The sequence below is a fragment of the Myxine glutinosa genome, chromosome 5 (genome assembly GCF_964187855.1).
Source record: "Myxine glutinosa chromosome 5, kmMyxGlut1.1, whole genome shotgun sequence".
NCBI lineage: Eukaryota > Metazoa > Chordata > Myxini > Myxiniformes > Myxinidae > Myxine > Myxine glutinosa.
Window position 1 is genome coordinate 37,677,557 of NC_136265.1, and position 20,164 is coordinate 37,697,720.

Below are 20,164 nucleotides of genomic sequence, written 5' to 3' on the forward strand. Positions count from 1 at the left end.
TCCTTGTCACACACCCAACCTGTCCACCATATTTTGGCTGAATCCATCCACAACCTTTTGAGATATCCTGATTACAAACAGACAAACAGATAAACAGATAGGGGTCAAAATATAGCATCCATCCACTTTGGTGGTGGAGGTAATTACAGTAGCTTCTCCCTTCAGATGAGTCTAAAATATTGATATGGGGAAAAAGCAAACAAAGCTGCAGATGTGAAAAACAATTTGGAGAAGTCTGGGCTATACTCAGCAAAAAAGACAAAAAAACAAAGTAGTCTTCAATGACTGGCTAGTACAAGTGGGCAAAACAAATAACTCACCATCATCATTTGTCGCAACTGCCCTCAAAAGTTTTATGACTGCAATATCGTAGTCATTGGTTTTCGCATCATAGTTGGAGTTCACTGTTATGGACTCCAAACCGATTGGAGAAGGTCGATTGCTTTGCTCCAGAAAGCCAAAGTAGGCAGACCATTCAGAAGGAGTCGCATGGCTGCATAGACAGACAGATGCAAAGTCAAACAATCTGTAAAAGCAACATTCAAAACATTCCTATACGCACTTCATTGTTCAGCCATCCCCACATCCCAGCTGGGATTTCCTGCCCACATGTATACATACATACATACATACATACATACATACATACATACATACAGTCACGTGAAAAAGTAAGTACACCCCATGTAAAGTTTTGACTTTTTCAACATATTTCAACATACAGCTATTTGACCTTCATTTCAACAATATTGATAGATAAAGGTGATATAATATAACAAATATCATGAAACATTAACATTTTGTAGTTCATTGTATAATTTAAATAAATATAAATGCAAATTTTGCATGTGGAAAAAGCAAGTACACCCCTACATTTATCACTACTTCAAATACCTAAAATTAGAATCAGGTGCACCAGCTCAGGTGCAAATGATTAGAACATCGTTAGAGAGGATCTTGGAGGAACCTGTCTTATTTAAACCTCAGACATTTAGTTTGGTTTGCTCTTTGTTGTTGAAGTGTGCGGCGTCACCATGCCTAGATCAAAAGAGCTCTCTGGGGCCTTCAGAAAGAAGGTTACAGATGCCTACGAGTCTGGGAAGGGATTAAAAAAAAAAACTCCAAGCAATTTGAAATCAATCATTCAACTGTCCGGAAGATCATCTACAAGTGGAGAAGATTCCAAACAACTGCCAACTTGTTCAGGCCAGGCTGCCCCAGCAAGTTCAGTTCGAGAGCAGACCGCAAGATGCTGAAAGAAGTCTCTAAGAACCCCAGAATGTCATCACGGGACCTACAGGTAGCTCTTGCCACTGTTGATGTCAAAGTGCACGAGTCTACCATTAGAAAGAGGCTGCAAATTTGAGCTACATGGGAGGTGTGCCAGGAGGAAACCTTTGCTGTCCAGAAAGAACATCAGGGCAAGACTAAAGTTTGCCAATGAACACCTAGGCAAAGACCAGCACTTCTGGAACAATGTGCTCTGGACAGATGAGTCAAAGGTAGAGCTATTTGGCCACAGTACCAGAAGACATATTTGGCAAAAACCAAAGACAGCATTTGACCACAAGAACCTGATACCAACTGTAAAGCATGGTGGTGGAAATATTATGGTTTGGGGCAGCTTTGCTGCATCAGGGCCTGGGCAGCTCACCATCATAGAATCCACTATGATTGCACCAGTGGGTGCTTGAGGATAATGTGAGGCCATCTGTCGGAAAGTTGAAGCTCAACTGAAGGTGGACCTTGCAAAATGACAAAGACCCTAAACATACCAGTGAATCCACCAATAAATGGCTGAAAAGATAGAAATGGAGGGTTCTGGAATGGCCAAGTCAAAGCCCAGATCGAAATCCCATCGAGATGTTGTGGGGGGATTTGAAACGAGCTGTGCATGCAAGAAACCCCTCAAACATCGCACAGCTGAAAGAATTCTGCATGGAGGAGTGGGCAAAAATTTCTCCCAGTCGATGTCAGAGACTGTTAGACAGTTATAAGAAACGCCTACTTGAGGTTGTTTCTGCCAAAGGGGGGCAATACCACCTATTAGAGCCAAGGGTGTACTTACTTTTTCCACAGAAGGAAATGGCATCTCTGTTAATTTTTTGTTGAATACATTATTGCAAAGTCAATATTTCATTGTTTTTTGTTCAATTAGATCACCTTTATCTATAGATACTGTTTAAATGAAGACCAAATATTGATATGTCCACATATGTTAAAAAGATAAAAACAACATTTCATGGGGTGTACTTACTTTTTCCACATGCGAAATTTGCATTTATGTTTATTTAAATTCTACAATGGACTACAAAATGTAAATGTTTCATGATATTTGTTATATTATATCACCTTTATCCAGCAATATTGTTGAAATGAAGATCAAATAGCGGTATGTTGAAATATGTTGAAAAAGTCAAAACTTTATATGGGGTGTACTTACTTTTTCACGTGATTGTATGCTCTCTACTGAGTGCCGTTCGAGTTATTTATTTCATCATGCTCTTTACAGTCTGATTCGCTACCTTTTATTCTCCGCCATCCGACTCCCCAGGCCCTCTCTCCTCCCCACGACTTTCCCTGAAAAAACAAAATCAATACTCACCCTTTCTCAAAGCAGTGTGCTGCGGACACAAGCCAGTATGGTGAAATGAGGGATGCCCCACAGGTGTGTTTTCCTTGGAGAGCAAGAGATACCTGCCAGGGCCAGTTTCCAAGGGGAGCATCATTCCCACCAACAATCCGAATACTGCCCCCTCGCACACCACATTCTGCAACAGCCCACCAGTCGCACCGATATGCCATATTAAAGGTCATGGAATATCTCCATCGCAAAAATGTCTGAGTAAGAACCGCCGTTAGAGGCCATTTTCCCCGGCAGAGTGGGGGTTGGACATTTTGGGCACTGTGGTCCCCTTTTTGAAGTAATGTTTTACGGCCGGATGCCCTTCCTGCCACCAACCCTGTTAGTCGCCTCTTGTGACACACAGGGAATTACCAGTGAACTGGTACTGATACAGATTCGTCACTTCCGTCTTTGTAGTTTTCATCCACTGGAAACATTTTTAGTTTCATGTACTATTATTGTTACAGTTTGAGTGAAATGGAGATAACTGTCTTCAAAAGTAAAAATTAGTGTTTCAAAAAAACAACGAAATGGATCGGGAGAAACCGGAAGAAGAAGAAGAAGAGGAGGCTGAAGCAGCTCAAGTGAGATCGGGAAAGAGAGGCCGATCTGCTTTGAGGTGTCGAGCGGACGCTGGCGAATGTTGGTCACGAGCGAATATTGGTTTCCCTGGGAAAGGGATTCCTCTGACAGAGTCGTTATCGCTGTGGCAGATAAACCTGCGTGACGGGTTTTGCAGTTGGTTCCGAAAGTGAATCATTGTTGGAGAGCAGGTACGCCTCCATTACGGGCCCATCCACCATTTCACCTCGCTCCAGCCATTTCACCGTGCACCAGCCGTTAACCTGGTTCGCGTGGGTGTCGTGGATTTCGTTTGGGAATTCGCGGTTCTCCGCTTGGGAGCCACTGCTCGTTCATGTCAGCGTCATTGTCTGGTGAACCGAAGGTGTGAATTCCCAGTCGCCTTTTGGGTGAACTTTTACCTGACCGATGTCGGCCTGACACCTCACCAAGCAGCTCTTCGGCAGCATCGACTGTCAGCCGTCCTGGGTTCAGGTCTCAGTACGACCTGTTTTCTTGTGATCACCGGAGCGTGGATCGACTTTGGGCCTGATGCTGTGACAGTGACTTTGGGGGTGTTACATTTCGCTCACGTGGAGTACAGTGAGTTATTGAGTTAAGAAACTGGTGGTACCATCATAGGAATTATATGGTATTTGTTGTGCAATTGAAGTTATATTGTACTTGTGCAAGTTGTTATTATTGTGTGAGATTGATACAATACTTGGTTTTGGTATCGATTGATTGGTGTGGTTTCACCATTGGTCATTGGCACACATAATAGCACATCTTTCTGCTGTGACTCCTTTCGGGGCTCGGAGGTACACCGTGACCGGGCTTTGGGGAGGAGCACGAAACAGAAATTGGCGGCTCGTCCGGGATTGAATTCCCTAACATTCCCAAAATTCCCAAATTTGGAATTTTCTAACATTCCAAATTTTTCTGAAAATTTGGAATTTTTTGTGTGAAGGTTAACAGGTGCTAATTAATAGTCACCATGGTGTTTGACGTATAAAAGTTTGCGACATCCCCTAACGAGGCACAGTTCTAGGTGTTAAAAAGATCGGAACTTATGATATTGGCCAAATATTGTAACTTGGAGGTTCGAGTTAGTATGAAGAAAGCAGAGATTCAGACTTTGGTGGTAGAATCTCTGGTGGGCCAAGGAACATGGGAAGAGGTAGCCTTGGATTGGTTACTAGAGGAAAAAGGAAATGTGGAGCTCCAGAAAATGGAGATGCAACTGCAGAGACAGGAAAGGTTAAAAGAGTTGGAATGGAAAGCAGAAAAGGAAAGAGCAGAGGAAAGAGCAGAGGAAAGGAGAGTCGAAAAGGAAAGAGCAGAACAGGAATGAGAAATCGAGGAGAGAAGAGCCGAGGAAAGAGCAGAGGAAAGGAAAGCAGAAAAGGAACTCGAGGAGAGAAGAGCAGAGGAAAGAGCAGAGGAAAGGAGAGCTGAAAGGGAGTTAAAGGAATGGGACATGGAGTATCCTGATACACCTGATACCATGCAATGATTGATTTGTTTGCGCTTCCGGTCCGGTCTGGAGAGGACGCTGGCGTTACTTGTTCGCCGCTTCTCCGACTGGGTCATTGTATATAGTCTGCTTTTCTGGTGGTCGTGGTGGCTTTTTGGCCGTTGGGTCTGCCCTCTGCTCGGTCCCGGCTCTGCTCCTGGCTCCGCCTGCCCGGCTCTTCCACCGTTTCCTCAGGCCCGCTCCCGTTGTTTGTGGCCGTTGTTTGCGGCTGCGGTCGATTGCCGCTGGGGTCTTGGTTTGCTTGATTAGCGGCTGCGGTCGTTTGCCGCTGCGGCCTTTGCTGTCTTGATTAGCGGCTGCGGTCGTTTGCTGCTGCGGCAAGGCCTACTCGTCCTCCTCAACCTTGGCCTCTTACTCGTCCCTTCGCTCCTGCCTGGCATGGCTCTAAGGTACTCTGCCGCAAGGCTTTTTCTGCTCAATACTCACTCCACCCCATCATGCATCTCTGCAAACAAATCCCACGGACTCCTGCGACGACCCAGATACATTCATAGAGGCTCCGGTCGTAAGTTTGTTTATTTACAAACAGGTCACTTCATTCCCGTACTCTGGTCGGCTCAGCGCACTCCCACTCATCGTCCCAGTGCACCTGGTCACAGCAACGCACACGATCGCACCTCCTGTCTGCAAACCCTGGCTAAATCACCTGAGTTCATCCCCACCGTACAAAGCAACATCAAGCTCACCCTGTTCAATACCCGGTCCCCTCAACAACAAAAGCTTCATCCTGAACGACTACATTCTGGAAAATAAACTGGACTTTCTCTGTCTCACTGAAACCTGGCAACAACCTCTGGACTACTCACTCAACCTCACTGCACCCAATGGATATTCTTACATCAATAAACCACGCTCAGAGGGCCGAGGTGGTGGAATTGCCGTAATTCACCGACAGGACATCAAGACCAGCCTCATCTCCATCTCATCTGCTCCATCATTTGAACACCTGGCTTTTAAACTCTCTGATCACACACAGTCAGTCATGGCTGTCGTCTACCGCCCTCGCAAACCACACCCATCATTCCTGTCTGACTTCTCCTACTTTCTGACCCAACTCTGTTCCCTCTCCCCCTCAATCCTCCTCCTCAGTGATTTCAATATCCACATGGACTCCAGACTCCACAATAACCACTGACTTCACTCATTTACTCACCTGCTTTAACCTCACTCAACATGTCAACTTTCCTACCCATAACCGTGGGCACATTCTGGACCTTGTCTGCTCTACTGGATTAATTTTGCACCATCTCTCTGGCTCCGACCTCACCCTCTCTGACTACTTAGCCATCACTATGACCATCAACATCCCCACCTCAGCACCAAGGCATTATCACACTATCAACTTCCGTAAGCTAAACGCTCTTTCACCAACCTCATTCTCATCCACCCTCTCTGAAAAAATCTCCACTTCTCCCTTCGTTGACCTCCACACCCCTTCTGACCTCACTGACTACTACAACCACACTCTCTCCTCCTGCCTTGAAAGCTTGCGCCTATAAAAACCAAAACAGTTTCTTTCACCCATTCTGCTCCCTGGTTTACCCCTGAACTCCGCCTGATGAAAACTCGTGCTCGCCAACTTGAAAGACTCCGCAATAAAACAGGTCTCACAATTCACTCCCAAGCCTACAAGGACCACCTACAACACTACAAAAATGCCCTCTCCCGCGCCCGCTCCGCCTACTACTCTCAAATTATCCACTCTGGCTCCGGAAACCCAAAAGCACTCTTCTCTACAATAAACAAACTTCCTCAGCCCCCTGGACACCACCACCCAGTCATTCACAGTAGACAACTGCATCTCCTTCCTTTCATTCTTCCAAAGCAAAATTGACAACATCTACAGCAGCTTAACCACCACCGCACCTGCTCCCCCTCAAACCACCTGCCCCCCCTTATCCTGCCAACCACTGTCTCAGTTCTCTCCAGTCTCCCCTACTGACCTCTCTGAACTCCTCATAGGAATGAAAACTGCCACCTACACTCTTGACCCCATCCCCTCCAGCTTTGTCAAGGCCTCCCTTCCTGCTCTCTCTCTCCACTTATCACTGTAACAATAAACTCCTCCCTGTCTACAGGCATCATCCCACCATCCCTCAAAATTGCTGCTGTTACCCCCATTCTGAAAAAACCTGGTCTAAACCCTGACACCCTAAACAACTTCAGACCCATCTCCAACCTACCCTTTCTGAAAAAAGTTTTGGAACGCGCTGTAGCCACTCATCTTAAACATCACCTCTCTGCCAATAACCTGTATGAAACATTCCAATCCGGATTCCGCTCCAACCACAGTACTGAAACTGCTCTCCTCAAAATCACCAAAGAGCTTCTCCTCTCCTCTGATGCTGGCAACCCTCAACATCCTCATCCTCCTCGACCTCAGCGCCACCTTTGACACCATCAATCACACCATCCTCCTCACCCGACTTGAAACCACCTTTAACTTTACCGGCACTGCCCTCTCTTGGATCAAATCATACCTCTCTGACAGACGCCAGTTCATCCCCATCAATAACTGCAAATCCCCCACTGCCCCCTCCCCCAAGGTGTCCCCCAAGGTTCAGTTCTTGGCCCCCTCCTCTTCATCCTGTACCTGTCCCCCCTTGGTCACTTAATCCGCCGTCATTGTCTCCAATTCCACTGCTTCGCCGATGACATCCAGCTTTTCATCTCCACCGCCACCCAATCTATCCTGACAAACTGCATCACTGAAATAAAATCCTGGCTTCAAATCAACTTCCTCAAACTTAACTATGATAAATCTGAAATAATCATCATTGGCCCAAAAACGCTCACCAAATCCACCCATAACTTTGCCCTCAACATCGACGGTTTCCCAATATCCACCTCCCCTCACATCCGGAATCTTGGCATCATCTTTGACCAAACCCTCTCCTTCGACAAATACACTAAACAGATCACAAAGACAGCCTTTTCACCTGAAAAATATCGCCCGTCTCTGTCCATCCCTCTCCTCCACGGCTGCAGAAACCCTCATCCACGCCTTCATCACCTCCCCTCTGGACTACTGCAACAGCCTCCTCTTTGGTTCACCCTCAATAATCATCAATAAACTCCAATACATTCAGAACTCCGCTGCCCGTCTACTCACCCATTCCCGGACCCGTGACCACATCACCCCCGTCCTTTACAAGCTTCACTGGCTCCCCATCCCCCAGAGAATCCAGTACAAAATCCTCCTCTTGACCTACAAAGCCCTCCATAACCTGGCCCCCTCGCCAGGTTATGGAGCCGATGACTCCATAACCTGGCCCCATCCGACCTGACTGACCTCCTTTCCAGACACACTCCCACCCGCAACCTCCGCTCTACTGGTACCAACCTCCTGACCCCCCCCCCCCCCTCCCCCATGCGGACCAAATTCAGATCCTGGGGGAACAGGGCCTTCTCCATCGCTGCTCCCACCCTCTGGAACTCACTACCTCACACCATCAGAGACTCTTCCTCACTCACCACATTCAAAACATCACTCAAGACCCACCTGTTCAACACTGCATTCAACATTTAACCCACAGCATTTAACCCCTGACTATCTCTTCTCCTTCTCCTTCCTTTTGCTTTGATTATTTACCTGTTGATTTTTGTCTTTTTGCACTTGTTTTTTTGTACTCTGTCAAAGCGTCTTTGGGCTTCTTAAAAAGCGCTATATTAAATAAATGTATTATTATTATTATTATTATCATCAGAGGGAACTTAAACTCAAGGAGCTGGAATTACTGGGGGAACGGAGAGAAGTAGTATCCATGCCGGCTAGTTCGGCAACCAGTCAGAACTCTTGGGAAGTTGGTGGGCATGTGAGGCTGGTTCCACCCTTCAATGGAAAGGAGGTAGCCAAGTTCTTTTTACACTTTGTGAAGGTGGCTCAAATGTTAAAATGGCCTGTGGGGTCATGGACTATGTTAGTACAAAGTGTTCTGGTGGGTAAAGCTCAAGATATCTATTCAGCTTTACCGATTGACCAATGTGCAGATTATGAGATAGTGAAGAAAGCCATTCTCAAAGCCTATGAATTGGTCCCTGAAGCTTACCGACAACAATTTAGGAATGCCAGGAAGAGTGAGAGTGAGACCCATATGGAGTTTGCCAGAATGAAGGAAACTATGTTTGATAGGTGGTGTGACTCGAAGGAGATTGGGAAAGACTTCAACCGTTTACGACAATTGATCTTGGTGGAGGAATTCAAACAGTGTGTCCACGTGGACATTAAAGTGCATCTGCATGAAAAAAAGGTACCGGAGTTGTATGAGGCAGCAACAGTGGCAGATGACCACCGTATTTTCCGGTGTATCAACCGCGGTTTTTTACCGACGGGAAAACCCTAAAAAAGGGGGTGTGGTTGATACACAGTAACAGAAAAATTTGTGCATTGAAAAACTGTCATATCAACGGGACCTAATCTTTATATTACTTTGGGGTTGCGGGGATACAATGATGAATGATCGTCAATTACGTTACTAAGGTAGGTTCAACGCCGTTTACTGCTGCCAGTCAAAATACAAGAAAGTTTGAAGTTTGTAATATTTGATTTTTCTATGCGTGTTTGTGAAAATGTGTACTTTCACTAGTCCTCTTTGAATGACAGGTCACATAGTGAATAGAGTGTGCTAAATAAAGACAGGATTAAGTCACCAAACAAAAGCGTCAACATGGTAAACAGGATGTTTTGCATGGGACATTATGACGTACCTATTGTCTAACCAACGCCACGGTAAGGCCACATAAAAATAAAAAGTTGTTGAGCGTCCTTTTTCTCAAAAGTTCGGGTAGGGAGGAGGTTTTTATTTTTATTTTTTATATTTTTTTCCTACTTTCAACTGAGTTTTGTTGACATGGAAAAATATGAAATAAAGACTCCTTTCTCCTCAAAATGATTTTATTTCTTCATTCATCGGGTTCCATCCTGTGATCCGTGGCCGTGTCTGCAGCCAACACAAATTTGAGAATGAGCCAAGAGTCTTTGTCACATCAGAAACTTTGCAAGCTGGTGAACCTTTCGTCATGTCAGTTTTACTGGGGCCGGCGAATACTTTGACAAAAGTACCGCGTGTATCGTCAGGCAATGGCTCCCTATCCCCATCATACTTGCCGTCTGAGAACTCTGCATAGAAGTCCGAGATTGTAACATCCAACTCGATATTGCACACAAACCAGTCCTTCACCGTCTTGGAGAAGAGGATAACGACGACGAGGATCTCGCCTACCCCGATTCGGATTGGACTGAAGAAACGGATGACGAGGACTTCTTCGGATTTTAGAGACTAAACCCAACGGCCCTTTTCAGGGCCCCATATTGGCAAGAGCCAAAACCCAACGGCCCTTTTCAGGGCCCCACATTGGCAAGAAAGAATAATTATAATGTTTTTTAAATTCTCTTTCAACTCATTTCATGTATTTTCACTCGTTCTCTGTCTTCAGTTTCTCTTTCCTTTCATCATATTTCGCTTTCCATTTTATTTATTTATTCTCTTCTGTTTTTTAAATTTTCCTGATTTTTTTTTTTCCCCCTCGAAAATCTCATTTTTATTTATTTATTTTTTGAAGTCGAAAATCGGGGGTGCGGTTGATACACGGGTGCGGTTGATACACCGGAAAATACGGTATGCCTTGACACACCGGATGGGGTTCCACAAACCCAACTTCCTGCCGAGAGTTAGCCAGGGGAGTTATGGTAAATCAGGATTGGAAAACAAATTTTCATGCAGGCGGCCGAGAGAGGACTATGGGGACAAATCTGATACCGTGACTTTTAGGGATCAGAAGACTGCAGTTCCAAGACAGACCTATCATCCGGGGGGCCCGAGGCAGACCATGAGTTTTTCCTCCGGGCCTACTTGCGCTTTTTGCAAGAAACCTGGGCATTTGATGTCCCAATGTTATGCCCTGAAAAGGAAAAATCAGGAGCAGAGTCAGACTAGTGCAACGCCGAATGTGTTGGCCAATGTGAGAAATTGTCCTTGGAGGACAGTGCCTTGTGAAGGTTCCCGTGCCAAAGTTACGACATCACAGAACGACCTTGTCCAAGAGGGTTACAAACCTTTTATTTCCGAGGGGTTTGTGTCACTGGATGGGGACTTAACAAACCAGAGACCTGTTAGGGTATTGAGGAGCACGGGAGCACATCAATCTTTGATGCTTGAGGGCGTTTTGCCATTGTCGGAGAAGACGGCAACTGGGGTTAGTGTTCTCTTACAGGGGGTTGGTGGCTATGTTAAAGCTCCTCCTCATGTCATCCATTTAAAGGCTGAGTTGGTTTCAGGACCGGTCACTGTGGGGTTACAAGCCACTCTTCCGGTAGAGAGAATCTCTTTTATTATCGGGAATGATTTGGCCGGGGGTCGAGTTTCTGGTAATCCGATGTTGGTTGAAAAGCCCAGTATGGAAAATAACACAGCACAGTCAGAGCAGGAGATTCCAGGTATCTTTCCATCCTGTGCAGTGACTCGTGCTATGGGTAGGAAGTGCTCTGACGAGAAGGAGAAGGGAGGTGATGTGGTTTTGGATTCCATAGAGATATTGGAGGAAAAGTCTGGAAGAGGTAATAGGAAAGGGAGTGACATCAAGGAACCTAAGGAAAAGGTGGCATCTGGACCAAAAGAGAAAATGGAGTGTTTGTCGGAGACATCTGGGAACGAGGCTGAACAAACGGTGCTTGTCCGAAAGAGACTTGTTAAAGGACAACACAGAGATTCGGAGCTCCGGAGTTTGATTGGTAAAGCCATTACAGAGGAAGAGGCTATGAAGATACCTATTGGTTACTTCATGAAAGGGGAAATACTCATGAGAAAATGGAGACCACCGGAGGTGCCAGCAAATGATGGGTGGAAAGTTCAATACCAAATTGTGGTGCCACCGCTGTACCGGAAGGAGATATTGAGTTTGGCACATGAGCCGCCTTTGGCCGGGCACCTTGGAGTGAACAAGACATGACAGAATTTGGTACATTTTTTCTGGCCAGGATTGTGACGTGATGTGGCGGATTTCTGTAAATCTTGCCATTCTTGCCAGCTGGTGGGAAAACCTAATCAGAAAGTCCCTTCTGCACCTATAAAACCAATTCCAGCTTTTGAAGAGCCATTCAGCCGTGTCATTATTGACTGTGTAGGCCCTTTACCTAAAACTAAGGCTGGACATCAGTATTTGCTGACCATCATGTGCGCTTCCACAAGGTTCCCAGAGGCAGTGCCTCTTAGGAAAATTACTGCAGCAGTTATTGTGAAGGCCTTGATTAAATTTTTCACTTTGGTTGGCCTACCTAAGGTCATCCAGTCTGATCAGGGTTCCAATTTCATGTCAACGCTTTTTCAGCAAGTGGTACACCTGTTGGGAGTGGAACAAGTAAGATCAAGTACTTACTATCCCGAGAGCCAAGGGGCCTTGGAAAGGTTTCACCAGACATTGAAGAATATGATCAGAACGTACTGTTTTGAATGTGACAAGGATTGGGATGAGGGAATACCCTTATTGTTGTTTGCTACGAGGGAATCTGTTCAGGAGTCATTGGGATTCAGTCCTTTTGAACTTGTGTTTGGACACGCAGTGCGAGGACCATTGAAATTGGTGAAGGAACAGTGGCTACAGAAGGAGTTGCAGTCAACAGTTGTCGAGAATGTGTCAACGGTTAGGCACAGATTGGCAACGCCTTGTGAAGTTGCGAGAGGAAACTTGAAAGTGACAGGATAAAATGAAAGTGAGACATGACAAGAAATCTCAGATAAGAAATTTCAGTCCTGAGGACCGGGTGTTAGTGTTGCTTCCTGTTCCAGGTCAGCCACTACAGGCTCAGTATTTTGGTCCATATGCAACCGAAAGGAGGGTTAATGAAACAGATTATGTGGTAACAACTCCCGACCAACGGAAAAAGCGGCAGCTGTGTCATATCAACCGACTGAAAAAAATATTATGAGAGTAAGCCTGGGAAAAAAAAGGGTCCTGTCTCACCTGTCGTGCCTGTAGTCGGGGTGCAAGAGAATCCAGAGTTAAAAGTCTTCACTGTTCACCACCCCTTAACCTTCATTCAAAAAATGAAAAATAAAATTCAGAGGTTGATGAGATTGAGTTTGTCTTTGCAGGAGTACAACTTGGAAATTGAGCATGTAAAGGGCAGGGACAATGTCGTTGCCGATGCTTTATCCAGAGTGAACTAACTTTGAAAATTCCTGTAGGTTGTTTGGAAGTTGTTGCTATCTTCTGGGGAATATGAATTATTGTGGCTCACGTGAGTTGATCATTTGGGTGTGAGTTTTACTTTTGTTTGTCAAAGAGGGTTTTTGCATGAAAAGAAAGTTTTCACTATGTTCAAACTTTCTTTCTTGAGGGTGGGGAGTGTTACGGATTCATCACTTCCATCTTTGTGGTTTTCATCCACTGGAAACATTTTTAGTTTCATGTACTATTATTGTTACCTGGTGTTGGCTTAGCGATCAGGGTGCCGGCTTGGGATCCAGGAATCCTGGGTTTGAATCCCGGTCGATCGCTAAATTAACAGCAGGGAGGTTGACTCAGCCTGTCATCCTTCCGAGGTCAGCAAATTGAATACCAGCTTGCTGGGATGAATGATCCCGGTGTGTACCCCGATTTAGAATAGGTACACCGTATCCCTGCGCATCGTAAGAGGCGACAAAGGGTTAGCATCAGGAAGGGCATCCGGCCATAAAAACATTGCCTCAAACAGGGAACCATGATTGTCATGGGGCCCGCAAGGCTAACCCCCGCTGTGGCGGGGAAAAATGGCCTGAAAAGGATCATTCATTCATTCATTCATTGTACTATTATTGTTACAGTTTGAGTGAAATGGAGATAACTGTCTTCAAAAGTAAAAATTAGTGTTTCAAAAGAAAAACGAAATGGATCGGGAGAAACCGGAGGAAGAAGAAGAGGAGGCTGGAGCGGATCAAGTGAGATCGGGAAAGAAAGGCCGATCTGCTTCGAAGTGTCGAGAGGATGCTGGCGAACGTTGGTCACAAGCGAATATTGGTTTCCCCGGGAAAGGGATTCCTCTGACAGGGTCGTTATCGCTGTGGCAGATAAACCTGCGTGACGGGGTTTGCGGTTGGTTCCGAAAGTGAATCATTGTTGGAGAGCAGGTACGCCTCCATTACGGGCTCATCCGCCATTTCACCTCGCTCCAGTCATTTCACCGCGCACCAGCCGTTAACCTGGTTCGCGTGTGTGTCGTGGATTTCGTTTGGGAATTCGTTTGGGAATTCGTGGTTCTCTGCTTGGGAGCTGCTGCTCGTTCATATCAGCATCATTGTCTGGTAAACCGAAGGTGTGAATTCCCAGTCGCCTTTTGGGTGAACTTTTGCCTGACCGACGTCGGCCTGACACCTCACCAAGTGGCTCTTCGGCAGCGTCGACTGTAAGCCGTCCTGGGTTCAGGTCTCGGTACGACCTGTTTTCTTGTGATCACCGGAGCGTGGATCGACTTTGGGCCTGGTGCCGTGACAGTGACTTTGGGGGTGTTACATTTCGCTCATGTGGAGTACCGTGAGTTATTGAATTAAGAAACTGGTGGTACCATCACAGGAATTATATGGTATTTGTTGTGCAATTGAAGTTATATTGTACTTGTGCAAGTTGTTATTATTGTGTGAGATTAATACAATACTTGGTTTTGGTATCGATTGATTGGTGTGGTTTCACCATTGGTCATTGGCACACATAATAGCACATCTTTCTGCCGTGACTCCTTTCGGGGCTCGGAGGTACACCGTGACCGGGGTTTGGTTAGGAGCACGTAACAGTTCTAAATTTTCCGACCTCGGAAGGATGTCATGCTGAGTCAACCCCCCTGGCGTTAATTCAGCGATCGACCGGGATTCGAACCCAGGATCCTAGGATCCAAAGCCGGCACACTAACCGCTAAGCCAACACCAGGCTCAAAAAAAAAGCTGTGGAAGGATTTTTTTAACCTGAGAAAAATGTCTGAGTAATTATTTAAATTAGAATTTCATATCAGACATTACGCCATCTGAGAAGGGTGATGCAAGATAAGGAAGCAAGTTCCTTAAGAGTGATGATGTCAGGCATTGAAATCCTTCGGTTTGGAAAAAAAAAATCATGCTTTTATATGGAGAATTAAAATGGAAAATAGCACTGCACACACCTTCAGTTTGTACCTCATTTTTAATTTACACACCCGTATACATCATTGTGGCCAGGAAGATAGTGCAGAGGAAGCGAACTCAACTGTGAGCAGCCTAGTTTGGAATAGATTCCTGATCTAACAATCTCATCCTTCTCCCCAGGTCTTCAAGACAGTCTCATCACTGTCTCAGATCATCCCCAATCCAAAACCATGATCTTTTCTACCCTCGTTAACCCCCACCCAAATCCCTCCCAATATTCCAGGTTTATATTCCAGGTTATATATTTATTTATATTCCAGGTTTATATTTATATTCCCAATATTCCAGGTTAACGCCAGGGGGGTTGACTCAGCCTGTCATCCTTCCGAGGTCGGCTAATTGAGTACCAGTTCACTGGTAAGTCCCTGTTTGTCGTTAAAGGCGGCAAAAAGGGTTGGCGTCAGGAAGGGCATCCGGCCGTAAAACATTGCTTCAAAAAGGGGACCAAAAAACAACAACAACCACGGTGCCCGAAAAAGGCCAACCCCCGCTTGCGGGGAAAAATGGCCTCTAAAGGTGGTTTTTTATATTCCAGGTTTTCCACCTTGGAGTTTCTTTCTCCATGCATGCGTGTTTTGCATCCTGCTTTTGTCCGTTACATCCTGATACGTTCAGTGTGCTAGCTCTTCCACGAGCCTCGACTACGTATACAAAAAACTGCCACCCTGGTGTTTCGCAGGCATAGTGTTGCATCAACGCACTATCCGTCAGATGAACACCAATGGTCCATGTGTGAAGCATTTGCCAATGGTAGTTAAGATCGCACAGTGTCTTTAACAAAGTAGGCCTTTGTGTGCCAGTATCCGAGCCAAATTCCAAATTCCTACACCATCCCACAATGCCCTGCGCCAAAGCAATGATCTGCACGTAGCATTATTCTCAGCCATAAAAAGTTCACAATTTGTCATATGGGACTCAAAAGATAAAGGTCAGCAGACACAAAGTGGGCTGAAAGATAAACAGGTCAATAATGTCAAGATGAATCATAGCTCGAGTAGAGGAGTTGCAGGTGTAAACGATTCAGGGTCTCAGTGGTTGTGGAAAAGCTCAAAGTCAGAAAGGTGAGAGACAACGAGGTAATAGTGGGCAGCACCCTTGAGGGCCTGGAGTGAAGAGCACAAGAACATATCTGCTTTTCTATAAGCCTTGATTTTGTATACAAAATACTGACTCAGTTAAGCAGTTCCGCATGTGGCATAAGAGGGGGACAAAATAATAGAAGCGAGGGTTAAGGCCGAAACCTGATGAGGGGAACAAGGTAAGGGTTTTAAGTATAACTAGAAAGCATCTGAAAATGCAGCCTGTCCGTGCATCCATTTGTATTCAGACATCTTCTTCCATATGCTCAAATAACAAAAACAGTTGAAAAAAAAATGCAAAATGAAAATTGATGATTTTATGTAGCCTTGACCTTAGAGATTTAGATCTAAAAAAACAAAAAACAATCAACTTCTAGCTTTTGATTCATGAACCAATTTTGTGACCCAATATGCAAATTCTTTAAATTCCAGGTCAATTGGATGAAAATTGGTGATTTTACGCAACCTTGACCTTTGACCTTTTATCTAAAAACAAAACACAAAAACAATCGGCTTGTAGCTTTTGATTGGTGAACCAATTCAGTGACCTAATATGCAAATTATTAACATTTCAGGTCAATCGGATGAAAATTGACGATTTTATGTGATGCTGACCTTTGACCATATTATTAATTTGCCTTCTCCATATTAGCATAATAAAGCTTTGGTGAAAATTTGATGACAAAACTCAAATGGTAAAAAGTTACGGCCAAGACGGACGGACACGGACACGGACACGGACACGCACACGCACACAAAACCCTGTCTGCTGCTGTGCACCGGACGGGCTAATAAGTGTGATTGGGGGAAGATGGTGGAGGTTTGCGCAGAAGTAGAGCAAATAGGTCAGAGGGCAGGAGAAACAAGACCAAAAAAGATGACTCGCTTCTCCCATCGATGGAACTGCCTTCCAGAGGCCATCCTTTCACACTCTAACATCAGGAGCTTCAATTTGGCGGTGCTACCCCACCTCCTATCATCCTCATACTGACCCATGATATTTAATACTCCCAATAACCCTTCCTAACCCAACCATTTTACTTGCCAATTTCAGTGTTCTCTATTTCTCTCTCTTCCTTTCCTGTTTGTTTGTTTATCCTCTTGCCAGTTGCTCCCAATTATTGTTCCACTATCACACTTTCAATTTAACCTTGCTCTTCCACGAGCCTCGCTCTTGTAGAAAATAAAAGTAAAAATAAGAGCCGGAGTAATTCACCGCATGCCCACCAACCAGTGCCTATGATGAGCGAAAGAAGCAGATCGCATAACTCCATCTCCCATTGTAAATTTCTGATAAAGAAGACAATGACTCCACGGCCTCAACAAGGCAAATATGAAAGAGAGGGGTGGCGACGCCATGTTCCATGGAACATCGCATTCATGGAATTGGACGACCGACTGATCGACTTCCCTTGCACAACCTGGCATTTAAAGCTACTAACGGGGTGGTGTCACACCTGATCAGCAGCAGATTGGATAATACAGTTACAATTCAAAGTTCCACAGAAATAAAGAGAACTCAAGCCATTCTTGAAAGGTGCATTTGGAGAAATTATATTGCCTTAAACAGGCATGGAAGGTGGGAGAATAAGGAGAAAGAGGGTGGTTGATGAAATAAAGTTCGACAGGAAGATGGTGCAAACAATTTATGCTCGAGCTCATGCAGATACACCGAGTGATGAAAAGGTGGATGGAATACAAATACTCACTGAAGCATTGGATGGTAACCAAAAGATCATTTTGACACTGCGTTCTGAGGATGGGAGAGAGATAAAAGTCACTTTACTGACAATATAAAGCACTTACAAGGATTTAGAAGGACATATCAACTGATTTAATGTTTGATTTCAAAGCAATTGCCAAACAAGAGAGATCGATGGCACACCATTACAAATCCCAATGCTTTCCAGCTAAAGCAGAGTTGAACTAGAACGGCACTCGGTAGAGCGCACACCTCCGCCAGGCTGAACGGTTTAGGTCTTGTATCCCACTGATAGACCGGATCTGTATTCAGACCTGAACCAAAATCTAATCGGCTTGTTCTTGTCGCCTAACGAACTCATTCACCTAGTTTTCTCATAACCTGTCCACCATTTTTTGAAATATTGTGATACATGTCGTTTTTGTCCCAATCACTCAATGTTGAAGAATCACTTTAAAAATTAAAATTCTCGTATGCGGATTCGTATTAGGATCTTCACCAAAATTAAGTCGATTCATCTTTGTCGCACACCCAACCTATCCACCAACTTTCATCCGAATCCTTCCAAAACCTTTTGAGATATCGTCCTATATATCGGTTTTAGCCCTATAACTCAATGGTGACGAATCACTTTATTAAAATTTAAAAAATAAAAACTCTCGGATCTGGATTCGGATTCGGATCTTCTCCAAAATTGAAGCACTTCTTCCTTGTCAAACATCCAAACTAGTGGGGCGGCTTAGCCCAAATATTCAAAAGAATTGTGCATTTTGTAAAACAAGCACCAAATTTGGCACAAATGTACATTAATATGTTGCGAACATTTTCAGATATTGGGCCACTTGAAATTCCGTAATTTTTTTTTTCAAATTTTTTCAAATTTCGTAATTTCAAATTTTTCGGGTGACACCGTCACAATTTCGGTCTTCGAGGCCGGCCGATAGGCAAAGTGTGACCGGAAGGGACGAGGTTCTCCTGACCACGTGGCCCTCGATCTGGGAAGCGAGAGGCGTTCCATTAGTGGACGCGCCCCTCACGCCCGACTTTTGGGCGGCCCCGGCAGGCCGTTTGTTTTGACGTTCCGTGACAGGCCCCGCACCCCCACCTCCGGGCCGACCGGAAGCTTGTGCTGAGTACATCATACCTGAACAACTCAGTGAGGCAGAACACAGCAGTGCACACCAGGGTGACCCCTTCAGTGCATAAACCAATTAACCTGTCCACTGCAGGGCATATAGAAATGAAGTTATTTTCTGCATATAATAATAATATAAGTTCAGTTCTATATAACAATTTCTGTTATCACCACTACCACTACAACTACCACTACTACAAGTTTTGTCTGGGATTTTGTGGACTAACAGACAAACAGACATACAGACAAGCTGGGATCAAAACATTACCTCCTTCCACCATTGAGTGTAGAGGTAAACATCATGGAAATTATATCATGCCCTAGATTTAATTCATGCTTACCCGTGTATTTGCTTCACTGGTTCACAAGGTCTTTTGCATACATGTAATTCAGACTCTCGTCTTCATTGCTGACCACACAATGTTCGCAACATATTAATGTACATTTGTGCCAAATTTGGTGCTTGTATCACAAAATGCACAATTCTTTTGAATATTTGGGCTAAGCCGCCCCACTATATCGGCCGGCCTCAAAGACCGAAATTGTGACCGTGTCACCCGAAAAATTTGAAATTACGAAATTTGAAAAAATTTGAAAAAAAAAATTACGGAATTTCAAGTGGCCCAATATCTGAAAATGTTCGCAACATATTAATGTACATTTGTGCCAAATTTGGTGCTTGTATCACAAAATGCACAACAGGTTTGCTATGCTGCTACACTAAACTGTCCACCAAGTTTTGTCCGAATCCATCCACAACTTTTTGAGATATCGTGCTACATATGTTTTTTGCCCAAACTCTTATCAATGATAAAGATTCACTTTTAAAATCGCGTATTTAGATCCAGAGTCACCAGAATCTAATCAATTTGTGCTTGTCATACATCCAACCTGTCCACCAAATTTCATCCGAATCCATCCATAACCTTTTGAGATATCCTGCTCACAGACAGAGAGACATAACCTCCGTCAACCTTCGGGTCAAGCTGAATTGATATACCACAAAGGTTTTTGATGAAAATATTCACAATTCATGCCGTAGGATGAACAAGATGTTGGTAATAGAAGAACACAATTCGACATAAGGAAGAGGAAGTGAAACTTACACTTTCTGAAAATAGAGTTGTGAGTTGGCGCCGTCAGTCCCAATTGTGCTCAAATTAACGGCCACAAACGAACTGCTGCCTGAAGGTGCAAGCTTGGTGCCTTCCTGTTGTTCCTCCCTTTGACTGCATACGAGAGGGAGATATATATGCACCGGGTATAATGATAATAAAAGAGAGCATGTTTCCATTAGTCGGTCAGTTATTCTCCTCCGTAACTTCAAAACCATGAAACCTAGCGGCCCCAGACTTATCAAACCCCAAGGGATTGCA

At 44.7% G+C, this 20,164-nt stretch overlaps 1 protein-coding gene across 1 annotated transcript in view; it reads right to left on the reverse strand.

Moving 5' to 3' along the window:
* The window catches only part of LOC137427680 (transmembrane protease serine 3), an 82,461-nt gene that overhangs the window by 39,829 nt on the left and 22,468 nt on the right, over nucleotides 1–20,164 (reverse strand). The window contains exons 6-9 of the mRNA XM_068117327.2: nucleotides 19,895–20,017; nucleotides 17,661–17,704; nucleotides 2,606–2,771; nucleotides 321–493 (exon numbers count right to left, since the gene is read on the reverse strand). Coding sequence (XP_067973428.2) covers nucleotides 321–493; nucleotides 2,606–2,771; nucleotides 17,661–17,704; nucleotides 19,895–20,017 — 506 coding nt within the window. The remainder of the gene's footprint in view (nucleotides 1–320; nucleotides 494–2,605; nucleotides 2,772–17,660; nucleotides 17,705–19,894; nucleotides 20,018–20,164) is intronic.